Raw genomic sequence first — 26,485 nt, 5'->3', positions numbered from 1 at the left:
GTCCATGGAGCAAGCATTTTTTCTTTACTTGTTACGCAGTTCAAAAGTACTAGTTATTTTGTGATTTTCTCTTAACCCATTTTAGCCAAAGGCACCTGCAGAAAACGCCTGCTTAATGCCTAGTCACGATTTGGGAAAAGGTGCCCTCGGCTTATTAAAACCTAAAATATCTCACCCTCCGAAGCATATAAAAACATGAAATAAGTTGCATTTAAAAGCTTGGACCCTCATCTTGCATTAGAATATGCTCATTCAGCTCTAAGATACCCACATTTTGAATACAAATAAGTAAAAATAAGTCGCTCCAGGCACCAAAGGTCAAACAAAGTATATACGCAGCATCAGGCGAAAATGGGTTACATTAAGCAGCTTGAATTAAGATTGACAAGATGCTTTTTACACAAAACTAGAAAAATAAACTTGCTGAGCAGAGAATGGAGGAGGACATACAGTATGTACAACAACCCAAACCATGACAATCAACACAATTCAATTCAAGTTCAATTTTTTTTATTTTATTTAACACACAATGAGCTATGCATGCTAGCATGACCCCACCCACATTCCCTGTGACACTGCACAATGTAGTGTTGCACCGATACCGATACGAGTATCGGTGGATCGGCACTAAAATGGTGGTATCGGTACTGCACTGTAGCCCTTCATATATATACATTTCAAATAGGGTGGTATTGGTATCGGCCGATACTGCACAGCCAGGTATCTGGTATCGTATCGGGGCCAAAAAATGGTATCGGTGCAACACTAGCACAATGTAGTAGTCACCAGGACTGACGACAGTGGGGGACAAATGGGTCAGTTCTCCTGGGCCCAGGAAGAGTAGGGGCCCAGGATTGGGTCCTCATTACATTGCACACACAGTATTGTGTCTGTGTGTGTGCGTGTGTGTGTGTGTGTGTGTGTGTGTGTGTGTGTGTGTGTGTGTGTGTGTATGTGTGTGTGTGTCTTGTGCTTTCAGATAACTTTGTCCTGGGCCTGTCTAAAGCTGCCAGCGGCCCTGCTAGACCAGTCACGATAGCCAGGCTACAGGCTACTACTGTGCATGTATAGCCAGGCTACAGGCTACTACCAGAGATTCTTTAAGTATAGAGATATGCCAACATAATAGGTTTCTATGGGCACCTAACGCGACCAGGTTCCGGTCTGCCTAAAGGGCCGTGTCATAATGCTCCTACAATGAATAGAACAGTCCTTAGGTCTGCCTAGGTCTGCCTAAGGGGGGCCATAATAGAACCAGGAAACAATGGGCCAATGGAACCTCTCTCTCTCTACTCTCTCTGCTACTACTGTGCATGTATAGCCAGGCTACAGGCTACTACTGTGCATGTATAGCCAGGCTACAGGCTACTACTGTGCATGTATAGCCAGTCTACTGGATATACTATACGTATGGAATAGCGGCCGACGAGGTGTCCCGATATCAAGGGAAATAATGGACGAGGCGGAGCGTTCTAAACAGCCCGACGGCGCAGCCGAAGACATAAGGACGCGCGCAGAATGTTGGGGTGACTTGACACCAAATGCGATAGAATTGACGACTGGGTTTTTGACTTGACAACCAGATGCGATAGAATTAGTAACGGGGTCTTGACTAAACAACCAGATGCGATAGAACTAACGACGCAGTCTTGACTAGACAACCAGACGCGATAGAACTAGTAACGGCACTTCGCCAGAAAGTTAGAAAAGAAGCAACTTGGACGCCCGCACGCCCGCATGACATCATAGGTGTCCTGCTACCGGGGAATAAAGGACACCTGCTCAGCCAATCAGAAGACGTTCCGTCTGCTCACTGGGTGATAATGTGCATATACAGCCAGCAGTGAAGTGTGTTCAATGTGCCTGTAGGGCTGAGGACCTGAGTGAGTTCTGCACAACTCATGCTGCATTGGCATGACGCGGAAACACCTGATGATAAACATCAGCAACAAGGGACAGAGATGAACAGTGCACATACCAGATACTGGTAGCAGAGTCGTAAAGGCTGGAACGATGCCAAATTCTTACATAATATGGCCCACAGTAAACGACTAATCGCATTATAGAAATGTATGACTTACTAGATCAGGGGTGTCAAACTCAAATCGACCGAGGGCCAAAATCAAAATCTGGAGCGAAGATGCGGGCCAAACAATATTAAAAAAAAAAATGAAAATGGATAAAATTGCTCATGTTTAAACAGATTCCCATATAGTTCAAATGTGCCAGCACATATTCTGTTGCATTTGAGTGTGAGCTGTTTCAATGGCCTGGGCCCACTCATATTCCTGTGATATACGCATTTTCATGTTTTAATACGCTGGCTACACAGTTATGGTGTATGTGCGCCAACTGTAATACACATTTGAAATGATCTCGCGAGCCAAATTTGGCCCCCGGACCTGAGTTTGACATCCCTGACTTAGATTAAGTTTTTACGAGTTTTCAATGCCTTTTCATATTCTGTGTGCATACTTCACAAGTCAGGACAGTACTGTCAGTTACAAAATAATTACTGTCAGTAATTTAATAAAGAAGATTCATTTTTACAGCACATTTTCAACCAAAGTGCTTCATGGTTAGACCAGACAATGTAATGAAATGACAAATGAACCAAAATGATATCACAGTAAACTTTACAATACATTACATATTCATGTAGCGAGCTTATAACAAATGGGGTAGTGTGGGAACGACAATAGATGCCAGTCAGGTCTTCTTGAAGCATCCTGAGATCTCGATAACTGCAGGCCACTTGTCAAAGGTGTTGGTTTTCTCATCACTTGAAATGTGCTGCGTGATGTGAAACCAAACACAAGAGCAGACATGATCAATCATGGAAAATCATAATTATGCATGCTTCATTTTAATTACAAAATGACCAACCTGCAGACAGAGAAATGTAGTACTACTGTGCACCTTTTTGCAGAACCTTCTTAGCTAGTGAGATCTTTCTGGTACCCCTTATAGGTACAAAAGTAGGCATAATATTAACATAGTTGTTGTTACATAATTACTAAATGATGCATGATTGCCGTGCAAAACAGGTATAGGCCCATTTGAATACAAATCTGGTCCTTACAGAATTTATAGACGGGGGGGGGGGGGGGGGGGGGGGGCTGTAGATTTACATATTTGTAAAGATTGAAGATCTTTCACTGGTGTTGGTCAGGGCTTGGGTGGGGGCGGAAATTGTAGGGATTGTAGCATTGAGTTATTCAATGCTATTTGCTTCTTTCCTTACTTTCAAAAATATAACAAAAAACAAAACAAAAACAAGTTCCAAAAAAGAGATTGCTGAAACATTACAAGTAGGGATACACCGATACCACTTTTTTGAAAACCGATACAAGTACGAGTACATGAATGTGTGTAATTGCCGATACCGAGTACAGATACCTTTTACCACCAAAATACAATGAAAATAAATCATGGCCTTGTTTTTTTCCAACTGTGATGTTTTTATTGTCCATTTCCATGTAGATTTAAATGTTAGTAAATGTATGAGGTGGCACTTTTTTCCATTATGCTTTCAAGTCCACAGAACGTGACAAGATTTTGCATTGTTTTGTGTAATAGCAGTATCGTTCCTGGTATCGGCAAGTGCTTGACGAGTACGAGTATGAGTATAATGAGCAGTATCGGGTGCCGATACCGATACCAGTATCGGTGCATCCCTAATTCCAAGTGTACCTTTTCAAATGCGCTTCCCTCTGCACCTTTCTGTCCTGCGAAGAGCCAGCCATCGCGAGTCCCTAGTGTCTGAGCAGCAGAGCTCCCCAGCCCTCGGAGTAGCTCACGAGACTCCTCTTTCAGTCTGAACAAAAAGAAAAGGTTAATTCAACTGCAATTTGGAGTACTATTGTGATGATGAGCAACAATTCATGGTATTTGAATTCAGATTGCAATTGCATGACTACTATTTTGACTATTGTTTTATTTGAAATAAGCCTGGCTGTGAACGGTGTTGATTTGAACAAGAAGTAATCATGTTAAAGTATTAAGACAAGGCCCCTGTTATACAGTTGGTGTTACCAGAATGGCAGTGACCAAGGGCCTTTACTATTATAATACACTTAGAGCCTTTCCCATTACTAATCTCTACCCCTACCCCTACGCCTTCCCCATGCCCCTCGTGCTTTCCAACAAAGCTGTAAGGTGTAGGGCTTGAAACGCAACCGCTAAAAATTGGGATACCCCTTCAACAATCATGGAATGACACTCACAGCTGTCCATGCATTCCATGCATTAGGTGGATGTTAATAGCGATTTTTTTTCATGTGCGTTTCACGGAGAAAAGGGCCATCACACATTAGGACAATGTTAAACTTAGTACAATGGAAGCAGAGCTCCCCAGGCCTCGCAGGAGCTCACGAGACTCCTCTTTCAGTCTGAACAAAAAGAAAAGGATAATTCAACTGAGTACTATTACGATGAGCAATATTAACTATACGTTTAATGTCATTTGAATTCAGATTGCTTTTGCACAATCTTACTACGTTTATATTTTGAGTTGAAATATGCCTGGATGTGAACACTGTTGTTTTGAACAAAGAGGTGAACACGTAAAAGTCTCAAGACAAGGCCCTTGTTGTAAAATTGTTCTCACCAGAATGGTAGTGACCAAGAGCTGACGTATTACTTAAGTCTCTGTCTGATGCCGTAGTCGTGTAGTACTATGGTAGTAAACTGTTTTCAATTTTACTTTCATCGATGGAACAGTAAGCATAATGAGGCTACAGGGAGTAAATGGATAAAACATCAACAGGAAAGCACAAAGAGGAGGAGAGTAAAACGTACATGATGGATGGATCATCGTAGGATGCCACAAGCAGGATTTGACCAGGCCCAATGCCTCTCAGGAAATCCAGCATCTTATCAGCTCCTTGAACAACACACAAGAAATGAATCAGTGTTAATAACACTCAGAGAGTCCAAATTAACACGCCTAGTGTCAATCCAACTGTCTAAGTGTTAAATTATCACTGTGAAGTGTCCTGTGTAGCAATATTAATCATAAGGGTCAGCAGTTGCCTAATGGTAAATAAATAATAATGCAGTTGTCTTTCGGACTGGCGGGTTGGTTCATGTCACGTACCAGTAAAGGATTGAATAAACACTCAAAGAGTTACTAGTGAGCAGCTGGCTTTTTCTTGGAGTTTTTAAAGTTATAATGTGTAGGATAGTGGCCAGAAAGCATCTACTGTATGCTGCTCATTGAAACTGTGCTACCTATTCCCAAATGTCATTAATATTTGAATAATTCATGAATATTTACAAGTAAAACTAATATCTACTAACATGACCAAAGACCAAAGTATGTTTTGCAGCTAAAAATGTCTATATTTTGACATTCAAAATGGCTGACATGGAGAAGAACTGTTCGTGTATGAAAAGTCCAATTTTACCAGTCATGATGAATATTTAGCATTTGATGGGGGTGGTAAGTAGGTATACGTAAGTATTCATGAAAAAGGCAACATTTGTGAATGAGCAGCATGAATTCTGGAAAGAAACAGCTAGAACTGTTACACAGCGTACCCTTAAATTAACGAAATTTTGTTATTTCTTTCAAGCACCAAGAAGAAGTCATTACAGTCCCTGGAGCAGAGTGGGGACACTGCAGCTTAGGAGGGAGAAAAGGATTGGTAGGGTTTAGAGATGTCCGATATTGGCTTTTTTGCCGATATCCGATATGCCGATATTGTCCAACTATCAATTTTCGATTCCGATACCGGCCGATACGGATGTCGATATATCGATATATATATTATTTTTCCTCAAAACAAATTTCAGGTAACATTACACATCTACTGTTGTGGAACAAAATATGCTTAATTTTATTGTAATGCCCCACTAGATGCATTCTCAAATGCAACAAAGCTTTCCAAATATTAACATCGTCTGTGCAAAATAGAAAAATAATTAAGGAGAAAAGTGTACAATAAATTCAAGCATTATTATATCGGTTTTGATGGGTCAAAAATCTGATACCGATATTGACCAATATTACATTTTATGCTATTATCGGGCCGATATTATCACATCTCTAGTTGGGATTGAACCTACAACCCTCCAGTCCAATCCAAACCATTACACCATGGCTACCCCACATACGGTATATGCAGTACATATAGACACAATGGCATCAAATGCACAATGACACAACTGCTACGTTTACATGAGACATTTAATTCGGAATGAAATCACTTCAATTGCGAATAAAGCTTAATTCCGCTTTGAAAACGTCATAATTTGGAAACTCCACAGTTTGGAATTAAATGAAAGATCAAAGTAAACTCGGCAGAACTAATTAATTCTGAATTATTAATTTGAAATAAATAACATCATGTAAATAGTAGCCAATGACAGCTCAGTATGAACACAGTAACAGGAAGTGCACGTCTGTACCTGTATAAAATCCACTGCTTATAATGCCTCCACTACTTCCTGAAAGACAGAAGAAAAATACATGGGCAAACATTTGCCAACTATTCTGCCATTATTTCCACAACTGATATATATAAACAATATTTTAAACAGCAAAGGTGAATTGTTTTGTGCTGACAAGTAGGCCAACTCACTATTTAATAGTAAACCAAACAAGGTAAGTACAGGATGATTTGATTTAATTATTTGTTTTCTCAGTGAGCTTGAGATCATAACCACACCTCTATGTACTCAGTTTAACAGTTGATTTAAGTACATACAGTAACAGGTCAAGAGCAGGGAAATGTCAACACCTGTCGTCTGGTCTAGTGCAAACCAGAAATAATAGACTGTAGGCGGCTACTCCTACTGTGTGTGTGTGTGTGTGTGTGTGTGTGTGTGTGTGTGTGTGTGTGTGTGTGTGTGTGTGTGTGTGTGTGTGTGTGTGTGTGTGTGTGTGTGTGTGTGTGTGTGTGTGTGTGTGTGTGTGTGTGTGTGTGTGTGTGTGTGTGTGTGTACAGTAGGCGACATATTGTACTGCATGTCTAGACGTTACATGTGGAGATGTAGGCCTACATGTGATGTGTACTTTACCGTATAGTACGGTATACGCCTGCTGGATACCTTCATTTGTTTTCTTTCCACATGAATTAAGAATCTGGAATGTTCTTCTCTACTCACCATTCAGCAGCACAGTGTTCAACCCAATGCCCACGTTGATCTTTGTTCCACTCAGGATCCTAAAGGACATAATACAGCAGTGGTATGAATCTCTGAATCAATACCACAAAAAACTCCTTTTATAAATGATTATCAATGAGCCCATTTACATTACAACAATAATCAGGTTATTGGAATAAAGAGGTTATTGGAGTAAACTGTTTATTATCGTTTACATGCAGTATTTTGGTAGCCGGGCTCCGCCCTACTGGTGACGCAACGCCTTCGGCTCAGCTACGCACAGTAGGGCCAGGAGCTTGCTCAATCCCGCTACAGCGGGATCTCCACCCACTTTGTCTGGAACCAATCAACTGAGCATTTCCAACCGTCCTGGGTAGAGGCGTGTTCAAGGCAGTGACGTGGTTTATGCAGAGACGTTCTATTGGGCTAAGAAATGTTTGGTTTAAACTTCGGTACAGCCCTCAACCAGTAGCAAGCCGAGGGAGGCGGGTTAACCAGGCCATGGAGAAAAAGTTCTTAAGTTAAAGTCCTGGTCAGACCAGAATCGCGGTACGTGATCTGAAGTCTATGAAAATCAGGCAAGTATTTCGGTTGCCTGTGTTCCACTCAAGTGTGTGACACGAAGCAAGAATTCAAGGCATGTGATTGGCTAATTATCATTTTAGAATGTCAATAACCTGATAATAACCTGATTATGCTGAATACATGTCTTGAGAATTCAGTTTATTAGCAAAAAACCTACCTGTGCGAATTGGATTTCTCATAAACCGATAACTGCCATAAACCGATTATCATAAACAAATTATTCAGTTTAAATGAGTAATTGAATAAACCGGTTATTCAAAAAAGCTGATCATAAACGGTTCATTGATGTGCATATAAACGGGCTCAATGATAGCTACTATATGTATCTGTCTGTTCACTTTCTGCACAGTTATTTTTTTGTTAACCAGCTGAAATTTCTCTGTACACTTTGAAAGTTACAACTGTTTGTTTGAGAGAGAAACATGCTCTTATCTAAAATCAATATACAGTAATACACAGCTGTAGGTAATCAGTAATTGTGTATTGTCATCAGACGTGTGACTGTGACTTACAGTTCGCCATTGATGCAAATCTCTGGTCCGATTGCGTTGGCCAGCCCGCTCCTGATATAGACAGCAATGCTGTTGGAGGGACAGTCTTTGGGAGAGGCACACGTCCTGCTTGGCCTCGCATCGTCTGCAGAGAGGAATAAAACAGAACAAAACTTTTACTAATGTACTTGTTGTTTTTATCAGAGATATTTCTATTTTCTTTAACATCTATATTTTTTATCTATCTTATATATACACTTTTTAACCTCCTGGTCCTGTGTTGTATGTATGCTGTCTACTGTTTTTGCACAATCCGTATGTTACTGCTGCAACAAATGAATTTCCCCATGGCGGGATAATAAAGGGCATACTATACTATACTATAACAAAATGATCAAACAAAGCAGGGCAGGGGCATTAAGGCAAAAGAGGGTGCCTGAGCCCTTTTTAAGAAAAGCTGCCCTCAGCCTATAAAAACCTAAATATCTCAGCTCAGCTTCTGAAGGACATAAAAATATGCACTAAGTTGCATTTACGCTAAGACCCTCATCTTTCATTAGAACGTGTTCATTCATCTCAAACAAACAGAGTTGTCTCAAATCTCAAGAGCCTGAATTCTGCATAATGCAGCTCCAGGCGCCAGGGCCAATGTCGTGCAACGCAACATCAGGCATCAATAGGTTAAATAACTTGTATAAGAGCTGACCTGTTTCCATGTATCATTGAAATGGTGAATGTAAGCATCAGGAACAGGAACCATTCAGCCTACATAACTGCATGTTGCTTTGTGCACCAGTGATTCGTGTGGTTTCTACATCCTTCTACATTAACAAAGCTAATGTTGTTAACAAAGCCAACAATCTGGTAATGTGTTGTGTGTAATGTATGGGCCACATTGGGCAGCCTATACACTTTAAAGGGACACTGTGCAGGAAATGGTCAAAAAAGGCACTGCAACTATGCTGCTCATTGAAACTGTGTCGCCTATTGCCAAATTTGACCTTTTCATGATAGTTTACTAAGTAATAAACTAATATTTTCTAGTATGGCCCAAGTACAGTCATTTTTGCAGCTAAAATGGCTATTTCTGGAAATTCTAAATGGCGGACCACGGAGAAGATCCCCCTTTTCATGTATGAAAAGTGCAATTTTTCCAGTCATAATGAATACTTAGAATTTCATGGTGGTGGTAAATATTCATGAAAAAGGTAACATTAGTGAATGGGCAGCATGAATTCTGGAAATAAACAACTAAAAATCTCACACAGTGTCCCTTTAAAGGGACACTGTGCAGGAAATGGTCAAAAAAGGTACTGCAACTATGCTGCTCATTGAAACTGTGTCGCCTATTGCCAAATTTGATATTAACATGAACGTTTACTAAGTAATAAACACATATTTTCTAGTTTGGCCCAAGTATAGTCATTTTTGCAACTTAAAATGGCTATTTCTGGAAATTCAAAATGGCGGACCATGGAGAAGATCCCCCTCATAGAGGTAGAAAATAACACTAGAGAGGACACAGCAATTTGCGACAGCACTGGGAAATGGCAGCTGGAGCTTCCCAACTTCCGTAGGTAGTGTAGGTACTTTCAGGCAATGCAAGTCAATGGAGAACACGCCCACCCCTGTCAAGAAATTAACTAAAACTGTGTAAATATGAAGTAACACTTTAATCAAAGACCAGATTTGAAATGTCAGGCTAAATATCTACTTAATTAATATGAGTCGATAAAATACATTTAAAAATCAAATAATATATTTTATGAACATAGTTAGCGACACACTTCCACTATTGTCCTTGTATAGTGTGTTGATGGACATTTTCACATGATTAAGCCATTTTTTACAGAGGTGAGCCTCGTTCTCCGTTAATTTCCATTTCTCTGATCTACCTACAGATAATGGCCGCTACAGATTGCCGTAAAAAGGGGGGCGGGGTCCTCTGTAGTGTTATTTTCTACCTCTATGATCCCCCTTTTCATGTATGAAAACTGCAATTTTTCCAGTCATAATGAATACTTAGAATTTCATGGTGGTGGTAAATATTCATGAAAAAGGTAACATTAGTGAATGGGTAGCATGAATTCTGGAAATAAACAACTAAAAATCTCACACAGTGTCCCTTTAAGTATACACCTTATGCATGTCTATGATGGCTTTTCGTCTTATTTTGGGTGTCATGTGTTGTGTGTTATGCGGCAGGCAGCTACTGTATGTGTATGCCCAAGATGAGTTTCCCTCAGGACAAAGAAAAGACTCTTACATCCCTGAGTCTACATGCGTTAGTTATTGGCAGACATTAGGGCCCTTTACTTTTGAAACCACTGATATCAGTGGTGTAGTCTACTTTTTTTATGGTGGGTAGGTATACTGTATAATTGAACATTTTTTGAAGTGGGTATAGGCTACTGTATGTGCTATTACTGTGTGTGCTATTCAAAGCAATGGATCAATCAATTTTAAGTGGTTATACTGAAATGTCTGAAATTCAGAAGTGCATGGGTATGCTCCGTATACCCGCGTTCTAGACTACACCACGGACTGATGTGCAGTAACTGTGTAAGCTGCCCAGTGAACACACACACACGTGCCATTTTAATCTATAGTCATAAATGCTCAACAGGATTTCGATCAGGGCTTGGAGATGGCCCATTCAAAAAAAAAAAATGATTCAAATAGGATCGTGTGTCTTTTTATTACACAGTGTATGTGAACTTCTGTATTCAGCTTTATCAATATAGAATTTAAAAACAGCTCAACATTTCAATGTTAATGCTTAATCCGAAACAACTGAAGTTCTGTCAAGCTTGATGCACAAATGGCATATATGACAGATACCTTGGTTATGTTTGAACTGTACAGATGGTCTGGTCACACAGATGTTGTTGAAAGTCAACAGACTGAGGAGGATACACATCCCAATGGCGTACACACATCCTGACAATCACAAACACACACAGATGCACAGATAAACAGAGTTAACCGAGTCAAGTGCTAACTAGTGACTACTAGAGTCCAACTGGTAATTAATATAAATATCTATATATGTTCTTACCAATAGCGTGCTTCCTCATGTTGGCAAAGATAATTCACTACAGACACACAGTCACACAGACAGGCAGGCAGGCAGGCAGGCACACACACACACACGTTATTTGTTAACCGATATACTATAGTTGGATAGACATTCAGTATATTTAGGTGTTGGAATGAAATGCATCAAAACATACTCAGAAATGTTTTCTTGAGGTAACTTACCAGGCAACAGATTCTTCAGCTTGAATGTGTTGTGGTGTGGTGTGCCAATATTTCTTTTCTTGTCATGCGGGTCCTGAAACAAGGATCTAGGTCCTCCGAAGGCACCTCCCATTAAACAAACCAAACTAACCAGCCAGCCTTACCTTATTTACCTTATTTGCGCTCGGCCCTCATCCCATGAACTTACACCACCTCAGCTTTTAGCTCAACTTAATCATACAGTGTTCTCTCTTTTGTCACAGTAAATTGTACATTCTAATCACAGCCAGACAATTTACATCCAATTTTTTAAGCAAATATTTTAGTGCTTTTTTGCCTTGTTGTTTGCCTGATGAGTGAAGAGATGAAAAAAAAGAGTTGGAGGGGTAGAATTTAGCCTGATTATCATCGAGTTTCAAATCTCTTTGAGACTTGGTCTGACCAAGAGTATAACAATTAACATTTCCCAAATGGCATGGTTGATCCGCCTCCAGTAGTTTGCTACTGGTTGTTTGCTTCCCAACAAAGTGGGAGGAGTTCCCAAATTTTCCAGAGCTCAGAAACAGTATCTGAATTGCTCCTGCCCTGACTAGAAGTAATACTGGAGGTGCTGCGTCACTAGGAGGGTGCGGTCTGGCTAGTAGGATTGGGAAATGACATAATCTTAAGCAAATTTGTTCTTAGTTTCATCAGTGACGAACAGACCAAGGATATGGCTCACATGAACCATGTGGTGTGGTCTGATGAGACCAAGAAAAATACATTTACTCTAGATGGTGTCAAGCATGTGTGGTGGTAACCAAATGAGGTTTTTTTTTTTTTTAAAGGGTCCGATCTGTAAAGTCAATAATGGTAGTGGGACTGACTTTGGAAAGCTGAATTTCACCTGAAGAAACATTTAAACATGCACTGTGACGACTGAAGCAGATTGTGATACTCTCAATAGGATTTCACTCAAATCTCACACACATCTACTGTATTTTAGCCATGGTGCAGACTCAAAATGTAAAGATTCAATGTAAGGCAAGGATGGAACTCACACCAAGGACCTCCCTTTTGTTCCCTTTTCATTCATAATGTTCAAATGTTTGTATAGCCTACAACAAAGCGGTTATATATGTTCTACACAGGTTGCTGTTCATTGTGTCAAAGTCAAAAATTATTTGATTATTTGAAAATATATACCGGCGGTAATTAAATGCGAGGGGGTGTACTTACTTCTGTGACAGACTGCACGTGTGTGCATAATACAGGGCCCAAAGCTCTGCTTGATACAACTTTCACTTTGTTAACGGGACTGAAAGTAACTGGAGTGAAATTGAATGGAGGCACTGGGCGGTATGATCTACCTGCCAAGATGAACTACAAACTACTGCTGGTCCAGGGATTAACGTTATGGGGACCATGTTCATAGGCTACAAATAACTGATTTCAATGAAGCGGCCCATAAGGTTATGGGGACCATGTTCACAGGCTACAAATAACTGATTTCAATGAAGCAGCCCATAAGGTTATGGGGACCATGTTCACAGGCTACAAGTAACTGATTTCAATGAAGCGGCCCATAAGGTTATGGGGACCATGTTCACAGGCTACAAGTGACTGATTTCAATGAAGCGGCCCATAAGGTTATGGGGACCATGTTCACAGGCTACAAGTAACTGATTTCAATGAAGCGGCCCATAAGGTTATGGGGACCATGTTCACAGGCTACAAATAACTGATTTCAATGAAGCAGCCCATAAGGTTATGGGGACCATGTTCACAGGCTACAAGTGACTGATTTCAATGAAGCGGCCTATAAGGTTATGGGGACCATGTTCACAGGCTACAAGTAACTGATTTCAATGAAGCGGCCCATAAGGTTATGGGGACCATGTTCACAGGCTACAAGTGACTGATTTCAATGAAGCAGCCCATAAGGTTATGGGGACCATGTTCACAGGCTACAAGTGACTGATTTCAATGAAGCGGCCCATAAGGTTATGGGGACCATGTTCACAGGCTACAAGTGACTGATTTCAATGAAGCAGCCCATATCGACCCAATAGGCAACACTAACCTGACAAACCAAACCTACGGTACCTTACAGTGAACTAATTATTATAGTAAAAAATGAGGAAACATTCTGTACCCACCAGCCACCACTAGGGGGCATATTTCACTGGTATCACCGCCAAGAGCCATAGACCAGGGGTTCCCAACCTCTTTCAACTTGGGGCCCACTCAAAATTGTCAAAAATGTTCGGGGCCCACCTCTGACCCAATTAAGAATAAAACTCAAATAAATCAACAACACACACCAAAATATGATTATTATTTTTGGAAAATTATTTCAAGGCCCACTTGGAACACCTTCAGGGCCCACCAGTGGGCCCCGGCCCATAGGTTGGGAATCACTGCCATAGACACTTGAGTAGAGTGGCTGAAATTGGAGTAACATCCCTCTGGCCAAATGGAAAAAATTGGTGACATCACTGTGGGATATGGGCTGGCAGGAGGTGTACCCCCTCTGGTTCTGTGTGATTTTATGACTTCTAATCATAAATCATTCTTATTCTAAAGATCCAAACGCTACAGCATGCTAGAGATGTGGGGGTAAAGGTGGAAAGCAGAACAAAAAATAAGAAATAAAAGTATAATAGGATACAAAATGAAATAAAAGGATAATAATTCCCAACCTAAGATTAACGGAACATAGCAAGTGCTTCAATGCCCCCTAGTGGTAGAAATAGCCCATTGCCATTTGCCACGGCTCTAAATTAGCACCAGCCAAACGGCCAAATGCTGGTGACATTTCTGTTTGGCTGGTAGAAAAGACCAACTTATTAGCCACTTTGAGCCATTAGTGAATGTGTGTTGTTTGGCTAGTAAAAATAACATCTACTAGCCATTTTGACTGGTGGTGAAAAAAGTGAATTTAGGGCCCTGCCCATTGCAGTATTAGTACAGACAACGCATGTGTAAATGAGTAAAAAACATTTCCAACATTTTGTGAATGGTATAACCTATACCTGGATAATATGTTCCAATCTTTTGATGTTATCGTTGCTTTTAGTTCATCAGTGTGAGGGGAAAACTGATGACATGAATGTAATATATAAACTAATCATAATGGATACGTACATGCAAGATAATAAAACAAAAGCACAACATGTTCACTACAAGGAAATATTTTAGAGTTTATTGGAGTCAAAAATGTTGAAATGAGGAAACAAGGCATCATGTAGACTGGCAGACCAGTCAGCAAAAACAAAGGCACGTTTCAGAAACGTAACAGGAACACCATCAACACACTACACGCTACGTGATAGTAACTACAGCTCATAAGTCGGCTGTATTTTCGGGGTCATCCCTATGTTCCCCAGGTCCTATGTTCCCCGGGTCCTATGTTCCCCTCTACCGGGGAACATAGAACCCTTTTTTTCAACAAAAAGGGTTCTATGTTCCCCACTGCTTCAAAGTAGACTGCTGTCACATGGCAAAGTGCAGGTTGCTGTTGCAACTGTGACAGGTTAGGTTTAGGGATAGTTTTGGTCAGGGCACAAATTGAAAACTCAGAAACATTGCATTACGACAGGTTAGGTTAAGGGATGGTTTTGGGAAGGGCACAATTTGAAAACTTGGAAACATACAATGCGGGGGACTTAGGAAAAGGGTCCTATGTTCCCCGCTCCCATACAAAGACGAGGGAACATAGGACCGGGGGAACATAGGACCGGGGGAACATAGGACCGGGGGAACATAGGACCCGGGGAACATAGGACCAGGGGAATATAGGAGAGGGGGAACATAGGACCCGGGGAACATAGGACCAGGGGAATATAGGAGAGGGGGAACATAGGACCCGGGGAACATAGGACCCGGGGAACATAGGTACGCTCCCGTATTTTCATCCCACTGCAATGCTCTGGGCCATTAGGAGATGAACAGTATTGCACAACATGCCGATTTTCACATTAGTCATGTAAGGCTTAACAAAATTCATCTGTTTTATAATATGGAAAAACCCATTAGAAACAAAAGCACACGCAACACACACACTAACTGACAGACAGACAGACAGACAGACAGACAGACAGACAGACAGACACGCGTCCATTCATCTACATCACACTTTTTAAATCCTATTTACCTTGCTCAGCCTGTACACTGAGTATTATGCTATGGAGTGTCTGTTCTAGTCACAGACTGAGGTATGAGAAACAAAGGTGCCTGATTCATTTAAGACTCTTTGGTATGATACGTCACTTTTTCAGTGTTTAAATAAAAATGATCTAGGTGCAAGAAATATCAGATGTTCCGTGCTGAAAACCCCACAAGTGCAACTGAACTCAAACTAAATAGTGCGTCTGAAATACTTACAATACTTTCAAATGAGAACTGATTTTCAAAGCAGAACAACAATAACAACAACAACAACAGCAAAAAGCTAATGTATTATATCCACAGCTATGAAGCTAACACCAGATGAGTGTCAATAACAGTAAAAGAAAATAAAAAAAATCGACACAATCACAATCCAAGTTGGCCTGACTGATTTAGTCAGGCTGCTAACAGCCCTTAAAGCCCCTTGCATGCAGGGCCAGAGAAAAGGATATAAAATAAAATAAAATAAAACAAGTGCCTGTCAGTCACACACTATGAAGTGCAGACAGGGCCCTATAAACCACACCTGAGACAGCCCAAAAAAAGCCTTATTCTTATTCCTCACAATTGTCAGTCACTCACACACACACGCACACGCACACACACACAACCCCAGGGGTAGGAAAATGAAGAGCCATGTGTAAACTTTAACCAGAGATCTGTGGAGCCAAAGGTGCAGCATATTTGCACATTAATACCCAGAGTGCATCTGGGCTTAAAGAAGTAAAACTAGATCCTCAGGATTGTTGAGTGCATGCAAAGATTTCCTCTAAACCAGGGATGTCAAACTCAGGCCCGGGGGCCAAATTTGGCCCGCGGAACCATTTTATTTGGCCCGCGAGGTCATTTGAAATGTGTATTACAGTTGGCCCACATACACCACAACTGTATAGCGTATTAAGATTTTGAACATGAAAATTTGAATATCACACAAATATGAGTGGGCCCAGGCCATTGAAACAGCTCACAATGAAATGCAACAGAATATGTGCAGGCACATTTGAACTATGAGGGGAATCTGTTCAAACATAAATTTAAACATGAGCAATTTTAGTACATTTTTGTAAAAACATATTGAGTTTGGCCCGCGACTTCAATCCAGATTTTGATTTTGGCCCTCGGTCAATTTGAGTTTGACACCCCTGCTCTAAACTATCCCCAGTGTGCACAAAGTCTGACCGCATTTCCAACTCATCTTGCGAACAGAGGGCAAGCCAATTTAACGCATGCTGACAATTCTAGGAAAGGTGTTTAGACCTGTTAGGTTGTCATGAGTTAAGTTAAGGCAACTTTCGGGACAGGCCGAGAGACTGCAGATCTCTGGTTAGAGGTTGCACATGGCTCTTTACCTACCTGTAACCTTGGAAGAGTAAGGCATGATAGCAACAGCAGTTAATACATATGGCCTTTTTAAGGTCAAAGTACCTATTACTATTATTAAATGCATTAATACATATGATTCTCTTTTTCATGTGATGCTCAAGTTAGTCATACACCACAAAGTCAAGTCAACCCACAAAATAAAAACTTGAGTTTGATTGCGAACAGTCAGGAGTTACTTAAAGGACCACTTCATGTGCTGTTGTATTGCTTACGCTAGCCTTGACTTGTCAGTATTCGGTGATGCCACATTTTTCGGCTCAGCCCTTTCAGAGATATGAGCTATTGTTATGGGGGCAGCATTTGTTTACATTTAAAAAAAAATATAACATAGGCCTACTCCAAATATTTTCCCAAAAGGTGCCGCTGTTTGCTAGTTGTCTGCCGATGTTGCATAACCTTTTGGATGTTTTTGGGAATATATATATACATATTTTTTAATGTAAACAAACCGCTGCCCCCATTACAATGACCAGGATCTCGCAAAAGGCTGAAGAAGAAGAAGAAAAAAACCTCAGGTACTGACAAGTCCAGGGTAGTGTGTGTGAGCATTACAACTTCATGTTGAAATTGACTGAAGTTTATCTTTTAATTCATTCTCTCAGTATTGTGGAGTGCAATGCATGCAATACTTTCCTCTAAACTAGCGCCAGTGTGCATCTTCTGTTTAAAACGGCAAGCATCAAAATCATCCAATAGGCTACAGCGGGGGCGTGATTCCCATGGCTGCTGGTCCAATAGGAGAGATCCCCATGGCTGCTGCTAGGCATCTGTGGTGGTGGTGGCAGTCACTACTCCAGGAGCTCCTGTCAAGAGAGATGACAACAGGTCAGGAATTTCGCGAGGGCCATGAGGGCCATGGCCCTTGTGCCCTCCCACTTTGGCCTTGTACCCTTGAAAAATATCTGCCATAAAGCCAGTGGCCTTGGTGCCCTCTCCGGTGCCCTGTATGTCAAGTGCCCTTACCCCTAAAATGACGAAATTCCAGGCCTGGATGACAGACAGCAGATTACACTAATTCAATCAACATTAAATCTTTATATAGCATAATATCACTTCACAAAAAGTTGACTCAGAGTGCTTTGCATTCACGCACACGTTCACACACCATCTCTGAAGACTGTAATGCAAGAGTGCCAATTTCCAGGTATTCAGTGAGAAGGTGCCCGCACACACATCCACTTGCAGGCACGCGCGCACACACACACACACTTAATAATTGTTAATGGTTTCAGGTTTACACACACACACACACACACACACACACACACACACACACACACACACACACACACACACACACACACACACACACACACACATTTAATAATTGTTAATGGTTTCAGGTTTATTAGTGTGGACAATAGACACTGATGACATGCAAGGCAGCCTCAGTCTCACCTCATCCGATTCTGATCTATGTCCATCAGATACACTTGCGCTTTGTTGTTCCTCCAACTGTCTGAGGACAGAGTACCTAAACACAGCATCACTGAAGAACAAGACAAACAAAAAAATCCCCATGTGTTATATTGCATGACTAACATTCTGGGAATCACACAGGCATAATGCATTTTTGTTGCAGTTTTGAAAATGGTAATGAAGATGGATAATGAATGGGAGGCGTTGTCTTACTTCTGTGGAAAGCAGTATTTCCGAATGATGTAAATTGCGGCCACCAGGGCAGCTAATGAAACGATGACAACTGATGCGACAACACCGGGGTGCAGTCTGACCTGTGGTACCAAAGATGTAGTAGGCTACTGATTAAGCTAGTCTGCTTCACAAGTTTGACAATTGTAAACTCCAAATATGATTAACATTAGCCTTAGGTTGTTATGCTTAAGAGGCCTACATGAATGGATGTTGTGAGATCCTGGTTGTACTTATGTAAGTTACGTGCAGACTTACTTTGTTGCACACATTTAACAACTGTCAATTTCTTATAAGTTTAGTAGAAAGTTTGAGAACAGTTCGCCATCATGCTACCAACCTGTTGGCTCTCTGCAGTCGGGCTAACGTCTCGGCCTCGTCGAAATAACGTGTCTTCTCCACCGTTAAAAGATGAAGTTGAATCTACCGTGTCCAAGAGAGAAGTAAGCACGCACACAAAAGAGAGCAAAACTGTTGTCAACAGTTTAACTATTGACCTCTCTTGGTACAGAAATATCGCCATGACTGTTTACTTCCTTCTTTGCTACATACGTCACTGCCATGCGCATGGTGAGTGGGCGGTAACCTACCTGATGTGAGTGAGAGGAGAGAGTAGACACAGACCTGTAAAATGTAATATTCACCATTACGATCAACCTAACAGCTATCCATTTTCTTTTTCAGACCTACTATACGAGAAGACGTCTATGCAACTCAAATTTAAGCCAAATATGAATTGAAATGGTGTGATCTTGCACATGGGCTTTTTTTTAATACAACTTAAATAGTGTTTTCACCTAGCCTACTGTAGCCTATACAAAACCAGCACATAATTTGCGATTTTTACACAATGAAACACTCCTGAGTGGCATGTCTTCCACAATCACTCTTTTATTCCAGCATCAACTTGATCAATATTTTGCTCAATAAAACACGTAGCCTACATTTTCCTTTTTGGAGTACATGGAATACAAACATTTCCTTGTGATTTTATTGCCATCACTATATGGCAATAATTTGTAAAGAAATACACACATTTTACATATTATAGCCAGCCAGGTATATAAACAAACAGATGATCAACTGTAGGCCCACAGTTACGCCAGTTCATAGTATTTTCCAGACTCGGGGTCGAAGTAGCAGTTCAGGCTTGAATCATACAGTAAATTCAGAAACTCTTCACCACTGCATTGGGGATCTTGAATGGCTGCAAGAGAGAAACAATAATTTATTTAATTTACATTTAAAAACAATTTACATTTCAGTTACATTTGAAAAGAAAAACCTATGCACATGTATACACTGTATTGCACTTTTAAGGAGCTGCTTTACATGGCATTATGATTGTCAGAGGCGGACTTTACATTAGGCAAACCTAGGCAATTTCCTAGGGCCCCGACCAAATCTGTCTTCCATAGGGGCCCTCAACTGTTAGCGAATTGCGATGAACACAAAAAAAATAGGCCCGATCTTAATTTGTCACTTATGAAATCGAAGATGCATATGAGACAAAACACTAAAATAGCACCCTCCATGGCAATTTGTGACCCTTATCTTTTTTGTACGTGTTTAAAGAATGACTTTTGAGGGCCCCATGTTTATATTTCGCCTAGGGCCCCAAAATGGATAGGTCCGCCCCTGATGATTGTACTGTTTAGTATGGGGATACAGACTTTCTAGGCCTATTCTATTCTATTCTATTCTATCGAAATTCAATTTATAATACAAACTAAATGTTCCACAACTGCAAAGCATATTATGCTGTGTGTACCAACTGTTGCAACTAATAGCCTAGCTGATGAGCTACTGTATACTGTTTGAGAGCAGGGGTCCCACTGGCATGGAGGGCTGTTGCAGTACCATACCTGCCGTTGGAAACAATGTCTGGGTTGCACCACAACATTCATATATGCACTACAGCTGGCTGACTTGGAGCAATTGTAATGTCCAGTTTGTGTTTTAATCTAGTAAATTAGCACATTTGGTTTATAATGCAACCCTCACCTTGTTTTGTTGTGGCATTGGTGTAGAGTCATACCACACTCTAGTATTACATGATGATCATTTTTCAACACGCTTCATTAGAAAATAGTATAGGAAATAACAGTTTTTTGTAATAATAATAGAAAATAGTAGTGTTGTTTTGTCTCACCTTACATTACATTACATTGCACTTTGCTGACGCTTTCATTTATTCAAAGCGACTTACAACTATTACTTTTCAGGGTATTGGTTACAGTCCCAGGAGCAATGTGGGGTTAGGTGCCTTGCTCAAAGGCACTTCAGCCATGGATGGAGATGAATGGAGAGGTCAGGTGGGATTCGAACCGGCAACCCCTAGATTGAAAGACCAACTCTCTAACCACTAGGCCTCGGCTGCCCTACAGTCTCACACAGCTGTGCAGTGACTCACACTGAGAAATAAGCTCCAATCCAGACAAACAGCCTCCTTGGCTGACTAGAGCTAACAGTCATATACAGCACATAATGAAAAGCAAACACATGGCCATCTCTGTCTGTCATGCCCTTGCTATGGTCGTGGGATGCAGGGCTTGACATTAACTTTTTACCCACCAGCCACTGTGCCTAGTGGTTTTACCAAGTCACTAGCCATTCAGGTATTCAACTAGCCACAGATTATATATTGTTTTTTTTTGTCTTTGTCATGATAGTGTATGTCGAACCTCAAAAGATGAGGTGCTAAAGCAGGATGATTGTAGCTTTCTACTTGGAAGAATATCAAGCAAATAGAAACTGAGTTCCTGAGCTTTTTCTTGAACTGAAATAAAAACAATTCATACACAAGGGGCAAACAACAGGATTTAGGCAACTATGATGCGCATGTCATACCTAGGAATAAGTTGGCAGCTAAATTGGCTAGTGACACTAAAAGTATTACCAGCATTTGGCCGGTTGGCAGGTGCCAGTGTCAAGCCCTGGTGGGATATAAGAGAGAACCCCCCCTGAGGTAACAAATGAGAGAGTGATGAGCTAATGACCTTCAGCGGCGACCTTGCTGAGGTCATCTCTGCCCTTTGACCTCTGCTGGCTGGGGGGGATAATGGGAGGGCTGAGCACATCCATCCATTCCCTGCAGACAAATGACAAAAGAGGAAGAAAAAAAATCTTTATTGACAATATTACTCAATTCCTTCCTCCACACAATGCGTCTCATTGTTCTCTCAGAACTATCTATCTGAGATTGGCAAATATTGAGTTTTTTTTTACTGACAATATGTTCTGTATGTCCTGCACCTGTAATGTCAAAACCCACCATAATTTGAAGCCACACTACAATTTCTCACACTGTGTGCACACAAATATTTTAAGAGGAGAAATACAGCTTTGGCAATAATGGTTGCGAGAACATCGCCTGCTGTTGCGCGCACGCACGCACGCACGCACGCACGCACGTGCACACACACAGACATGCACACACACATGCAGACAGACAGACAGACAGACAGACAGACAGACAGACAGACAGACAGACAGACACACACACACACACCAGGACCCATCATTGGCAAAGCTGTGTTTCTCCTCTGATAATACAGTGCCCTCCATAATTATTGGCACCCCTGGTTGAGATGTGTTTTTTAGCTTCCAATTATTTTATTTTTTTTTCTAAATAATATGGGACCTTAATGGAAAAAAAGAGAAAAATCCAACCTTCAATACAAGTGCATTTATTCAGTGGGGAAAAAATCCCACATAAAGAAATAATTATTTGACATCAAATAATGTGTGTCACAATTATTAGCACCCCTGGTGTTAATATTTTGTACAACCCCCTTTTGCCAACAAAACAGCACCTAATCTTCTCCTATAATGTTTCACAAGATGGGAAAAGACAGAAAGAGGGATCTTCAGCCATTCCTCTTTGCAGAATCTCTCTAAATCATCCAGAGACCTGGGTCCTCTCCTCTGTACTCTCCTCTTCAGCTCACCCCACAGGTTCTCAATGGGGTTGAGGTCAGGGGACTGAGATGGCCATGGGAGGAGCTTGATTTTGTGTCTGGTGAACCATTTCTGTGTAGATTTGGCCATATGTTTAGGGTCATTGTCTTGCTGAAAGACCCAGTGACGACCCAGCTTCAGCTTTCGGGCAGAGGGCAACAGATTTTGATTTAAAATGTCCTGGTATTTCAAAGCATTCATGATGCCATGCACCCTAACAAGGTTCCCAGGGCCTTTGGAAGCGAAACAGCCCCACAGCATCACTGACCCACCCCCATACTTCACAGTGGGTATGAGGTGCTTTTCAGCATGCGCATCTTTCGTGGTACGCCAGACCCACTTAGAGTGTTTGTTGCCAAAAAGCTCAATCTTGGTCTCATCTGACCAAAGCACACGGTCCCAGTTGAAGCCCCAATACTGCTTGGCGAACTCCAGACGCTTGCGTTTATGATTGTGAGTGAGGAAAGGTTTTCTCCGTGCATGCCTCCCAAACAGCTTGTTGGCGTGTAGACAGCGCCTGATGGTTGATTTGGAGACTTTGTGACCCCAGGATGCTACCATTTGTTGTAATTCTGTAACAGTGAGCTTTGGAGATCTTTTGATTTCTCTTACCATCCTCCTCACTGTGCGTGGTGGCAAAATAAACATGGGTCCTCGTCCAGGCTTGTTTACCACTGTTCCAGTTGTTTTGAACTTCTTAATTATTCCTCTCACAGTGGATATGGGCAGCTGCAGTTGAGTGGCAATCTTCTTGTAGCCTCTGCCTGACCTGTGAAGGTCGACGCACATCTGCCTCACTTGTATGCTGTGTTCCTTTGTCTTTCCCATGTTTAAGAGTGGATAAGAGAAATGGCCTCGGTGTCACGTCATATTTATACCCCAGGGAAACAGGAAGTGATGAATTAGTAATTAAATGTTCCTACATACTCTGGTAAACTTTGTAAACTACTGTAGAAATGACAGAAATGCTTCAATTATATTTATTTCCTGGGAACTGTTAAGGGTGCCAATAATTGTGGAACAGGTGATTTAATGAAAAATAATTATTTTTTAGTCAGGGATTTTTTTATTTTCTTACAATTCATTTGAGTTGAAGGCTACATTTTCCTACAATTTTCAGTGTGACAGTATTCTTCTGCAATAAACACTGAATTTATTTTAAGGCTTTTAACACATCTCAACCAGGGGTGCCAATAATTATGGAGGGCACTGTATTTGTGTGCACGCACTGTGAGAAAAGTGTAAACCTCTTTAACACCATGCTCTGCTTATCTCCCTCTTAACTGTTCCTGTTTCCCCTCACTTTCATTTTGGTTGCTCGGTAACATTAACCCCACCTTACAATCTGTACCAACTTGAAAGTGGTCTACAGCAATGAATGAGTTTTCTGCCCTCTCTCGGAAGTCATCACCCCCCTCACTACGTTTCAGCTCCAAGATCAGAAACAGTCGCCCCTGTCGATTCCTGTTTGAGAGGATGCATATCTGTCTGTCTGTCTGTCTGTCTGTCTGTCTGTCTGTCTGTCTGCATGTCTATCTATCATTTCAGACTGTTTTCCCCTTGTCCTGTTCTGAGAATCTATTTCTTCCCTTTTCCATTTTTTGTTCTGCCTTTTTTCTCTCTTCAACCTGAAGTACTGTATAGTTGCAGGACACGGTTCTTGTTAGAGTTTATGCAGCATCTGTGCAGAGATGTAGAGCTATTTCACTGCGTTATAGGTTAAGAGTGCCGAAGGTAGAGAATCACTGGCGGTGAAGCGATATATCACCCAGTTTATAAAACTGTTATCCACCCCAACAAGACACAATGCACTCTAGTACTGTGGCTCCTGTGCTCCCAAGTTCAGTAGCTAATGTATGTGCCATCGCCCACAGCAGCCTACCACAACCAATCAAGAGGACAGTAGGGAGTCGGACAGGCCAGGGCAAAGAGGGGAAGGACCATAGAGGTAGAAAATAACACTAGAGGTGACACGGCAATTTGCCACAGCACTGTAGGTAGTGTAGGCCCTTTCAGTCAATGCTAGTCAATGGAGAAAACGCCCACCCCAGTCAAAAAATTGACTAAAACTGTGTGAATACGAAGTAACACATTAATCAAAGACCAGATTTGAAATATCAGGCTAAATATCTACTTAAATCATATCGATAAAATACATTTTAAAATCAAATTATATATTTTATGAACATAGTTAGCAACACACTTCAACTATTGTCCTTGTATAGTGTGTTGATGGACAATTTTCACATGATTAAGCCATTTTTGACAGAGGTGAGCCTCTTTCTCCGTTAATTTCCATTTCTCTGATCTACCTACAGATAATGGCCGCTACAGATTGCCGTAAAAAGGGGGACGGGGTCACCTCTAGTGTTATTTTCTACCTCTATGGCAGTGGTTCTCAAACTTTTACCATCATTCCCCCCTTCGGAGGGTCTGGATGCTTCCGAGCCCCCCCGCCCAAGCAACAGCAGTAGCCTACTCGCGCAGATTTTACGATTTCTGCGCTGTGCAGAATTAAAGGTAAAGTGACTGGTGAGATAAAATAAAGAGGGACTGCAGTGGAATGCAGATGTGTATTCATTTCCTATATGAGAATTAATAATATAATGTTTATAATTATGTATATGAAGCTTAAAACGTATTGGCTTATTGGCGAGACAGGAAATCATTTCCTTGGGGGGAAATAAAAATAAAAATCAGATGTCACAAGCCCCCCCTGTGATGCCTCCTCGCCCCCCCAGGGGGGCTTACGCCCCACTTTGAGAAACACTGCTCTATGGGAAGGACACTCATTTTCATGTAGATTGATAGATTATTTAGAACTATACATAGATGATTCATTGTCCATACAGAAAATTGTCATGCACCATACCATGCGTCAAAGTCTGTGGTTTTAAAAAAGATTCAATTTCATCTTTCAGATGTAAACAAACAGTTTCCTTGTAAAAAAAAAAACCTGCAGAAATTTGGTTTTATATTTATTTTTTCAAAGTCAACTTGATGTGTTGCCTGGCATTGATTGTGTGTACGATATGGCCACATTCTAGGGTGTTTCTGATGCGTTGTGATGCATGAGTGAGTGTGTGTGATGCATTGCTTGTCAACATATTTGATATTTTACATTCATTAACTACATACTATGTCCACCCAGCCAGCATGAATCCAGAGGGATAGTTTCTCTCCAGGGATATTGAGGGGGCGATGGGACAGGCCAGAGATATTGAGGGGGCGATGGGACAGGCCAGGGATATTGAGGGGGCGATGGCACAGGCCAGGGATATTGAGGGGGCGATGGGACAGGCCAGGGATATTGAGGGGGCGATGGGACAGGCCAGGGATATTGAGGGGGCGATGGGACAGGCCAGGCTACACAGGCCATGATGGAGGAAGATAAGGATAATTAAAATAATAAATAAATAAATAAATAAATAAATAATCAAATTACTAATTTGGAGAATAAAAAATATAATCTTGAACCACCACGGTCACCCTCCTCAACCATGCATACCCCTTTGCCGCCCATACAACTGAGCCCTTTGCCACCATACTGTACATACTTGGATGTACTCAAGCTCAAGTTGTTCATTACATTCTGAGTGTAAAACTCTGCAAAGGTCCACTTTTGTTCAGTAACGTAAGCAATGATCTTGACTTCACCATACTGAAGATACGTACAATACAGTATAATAATGAGATACATCTGATTGTATATTTAGAGTAATACATTTACAATAGAATGTGTATACAGACATTGATTTAGACCTTGTTAGTTAGAAAAAAAAAAAAAAACATAGGCCTAGTTAGTACGCACGGCCGATAGATAGGTAGGTATGGGAAAATAGGCACCCATTGCATTCATACCTGAGTATCATACACAAACAACCTACTTTTAACTGATATAAAACCTCTTAAAAGCA

At 41.1% G+C, this 26,485-nt stretch overlaps 2 protein-coding genes and 1 long non-coding RNA gene across 4 annotated transcripts in view; all 3 read right to left on the bottom strand.

Annotated features, from left to right (window-relative positions):
• Positions 1–2,401: 2,401 nt before the first annotated feature.
• si:dkeyp-67f1.2 (uncharacterized protein LOC556106 homolog) lies at positions 2,402–11,487 on the bottom strand. Of its 2 annotated transcripts, XM_063216288.1 has the most exons (9): positions 11,448–11,487; positions 11,245–11,281; positions 11,028–11,126; positions 8,208–8,331; positions 7,111–7,169; positions 6,412–6,450; positions 4,801–4,885; positions 3,694–3,817; positions 2,402–2,793 (listed from the first exon to the last, which is right to left on the bottom strand). In XM_063216288.1, the coding sequence occupies exons 2-9, from the start codon at positions 11,261–11,263 to the stop codon at positions 2,710–2,712; spliced, it is 633 nt and encodes a 210-aa protein (XP_063072358.1). In that variant the 5' UTR covers positions 11,264–11,281; positions 11,448–11,487; the 3' UTR covers positions 2,402–2,709. The 2 variants fall into 2 exon arrangements, with proteins under 2 accessions (XP_063072358.1, XP_063072359.1); XM_063216289.1 differs by lacking the exon at positions 11,448–11,487 and having other exon boundaries at positions 11,245–11,292.
• A 3,762-nt stretch (positions 11,488–15,249) lies between these two features.
• On the bottom strand, positions 15,250–19,146 carry LOC134463034 (uncharacterized). Its single transcript, XR_010037610.1, has 4 exons — positions 18,949–19,146; positions 18,591–18,691; positions 18,357–18,447; positions 15,250–17,761 (listed from the first exon to the last, which is right to left on the bottom strand). It is a non-coding gene; the product is annotated as an uncharacterized LOC134463034 (long non-coding RNA).
• A 337-nt stretch (positions 19,147–19,483) lies between these two features.
• The window catches only part of cfap20dc (CFAP20 domain containing), a 92,319-nt gene continuing 85,317 nt past the window's right edge, over positions 19,484–26,485 (bottom strand). The window contains exons 21-22 of the mRNA XM_063216203.1: positions 21,608–21,699; positions 19,484–19,815 (exon numbers count right to left, since the gene is read on the bottom strand). Coding sequence (XP_063072273.1) covers positions 19,706–19,815; positions 21,608–21,699 — 202 coding nt within the window. The 3' untranslated portion in view covers positions 19,484–19,705. The remainder of the gene's footprint in view (positions 19,816–21,607; positions 21,700–26,485) is intronic.

This window comes from Engraulis encrasicolus, chromosome 14 (assembly GCF_034702125.1).
Source record: "Engraulis encrasicolus isolate BLACKSEA-1 chromosome 14, IST_EnEncr_1.0, whole genome shotgun sequence".
Classification (NCBI taxonomy): domain Eukaryota; kingdom Metazoa; phylum Chordata; class Actinopteri; order Clupeiformes; family Engraulidae; genus Engraulis; species Engraulis encrasicolus.
Note: the sequence above shows the minus strand (reverse complement) of the source record. Positions and strands in the feature narration are given on the sequence as shown.

What these genes read in the sequence shown, in the direction of transcription:
- si:dkeyp-67f1.2 (XM_063216288.1), bottom strand. An exon ending in ATTTGCATCAATGGCGAACT is followed by an intron (nt 7,170 to 8,207) that starts GTAAGTCACAGT and finishes TATGTCCTTTAG; the next exon opens with GATCCTGAGTGGAACAAAGA. An exon ending in TACGATGATCCATCCATCAT is followed by an intron (nt 3,818 to 4,800) that starts GTACGTTTTACT and finishes CTTTTTGTTCAG; the next exon opens with ACTGAAAGAGGAGTCTCGTG.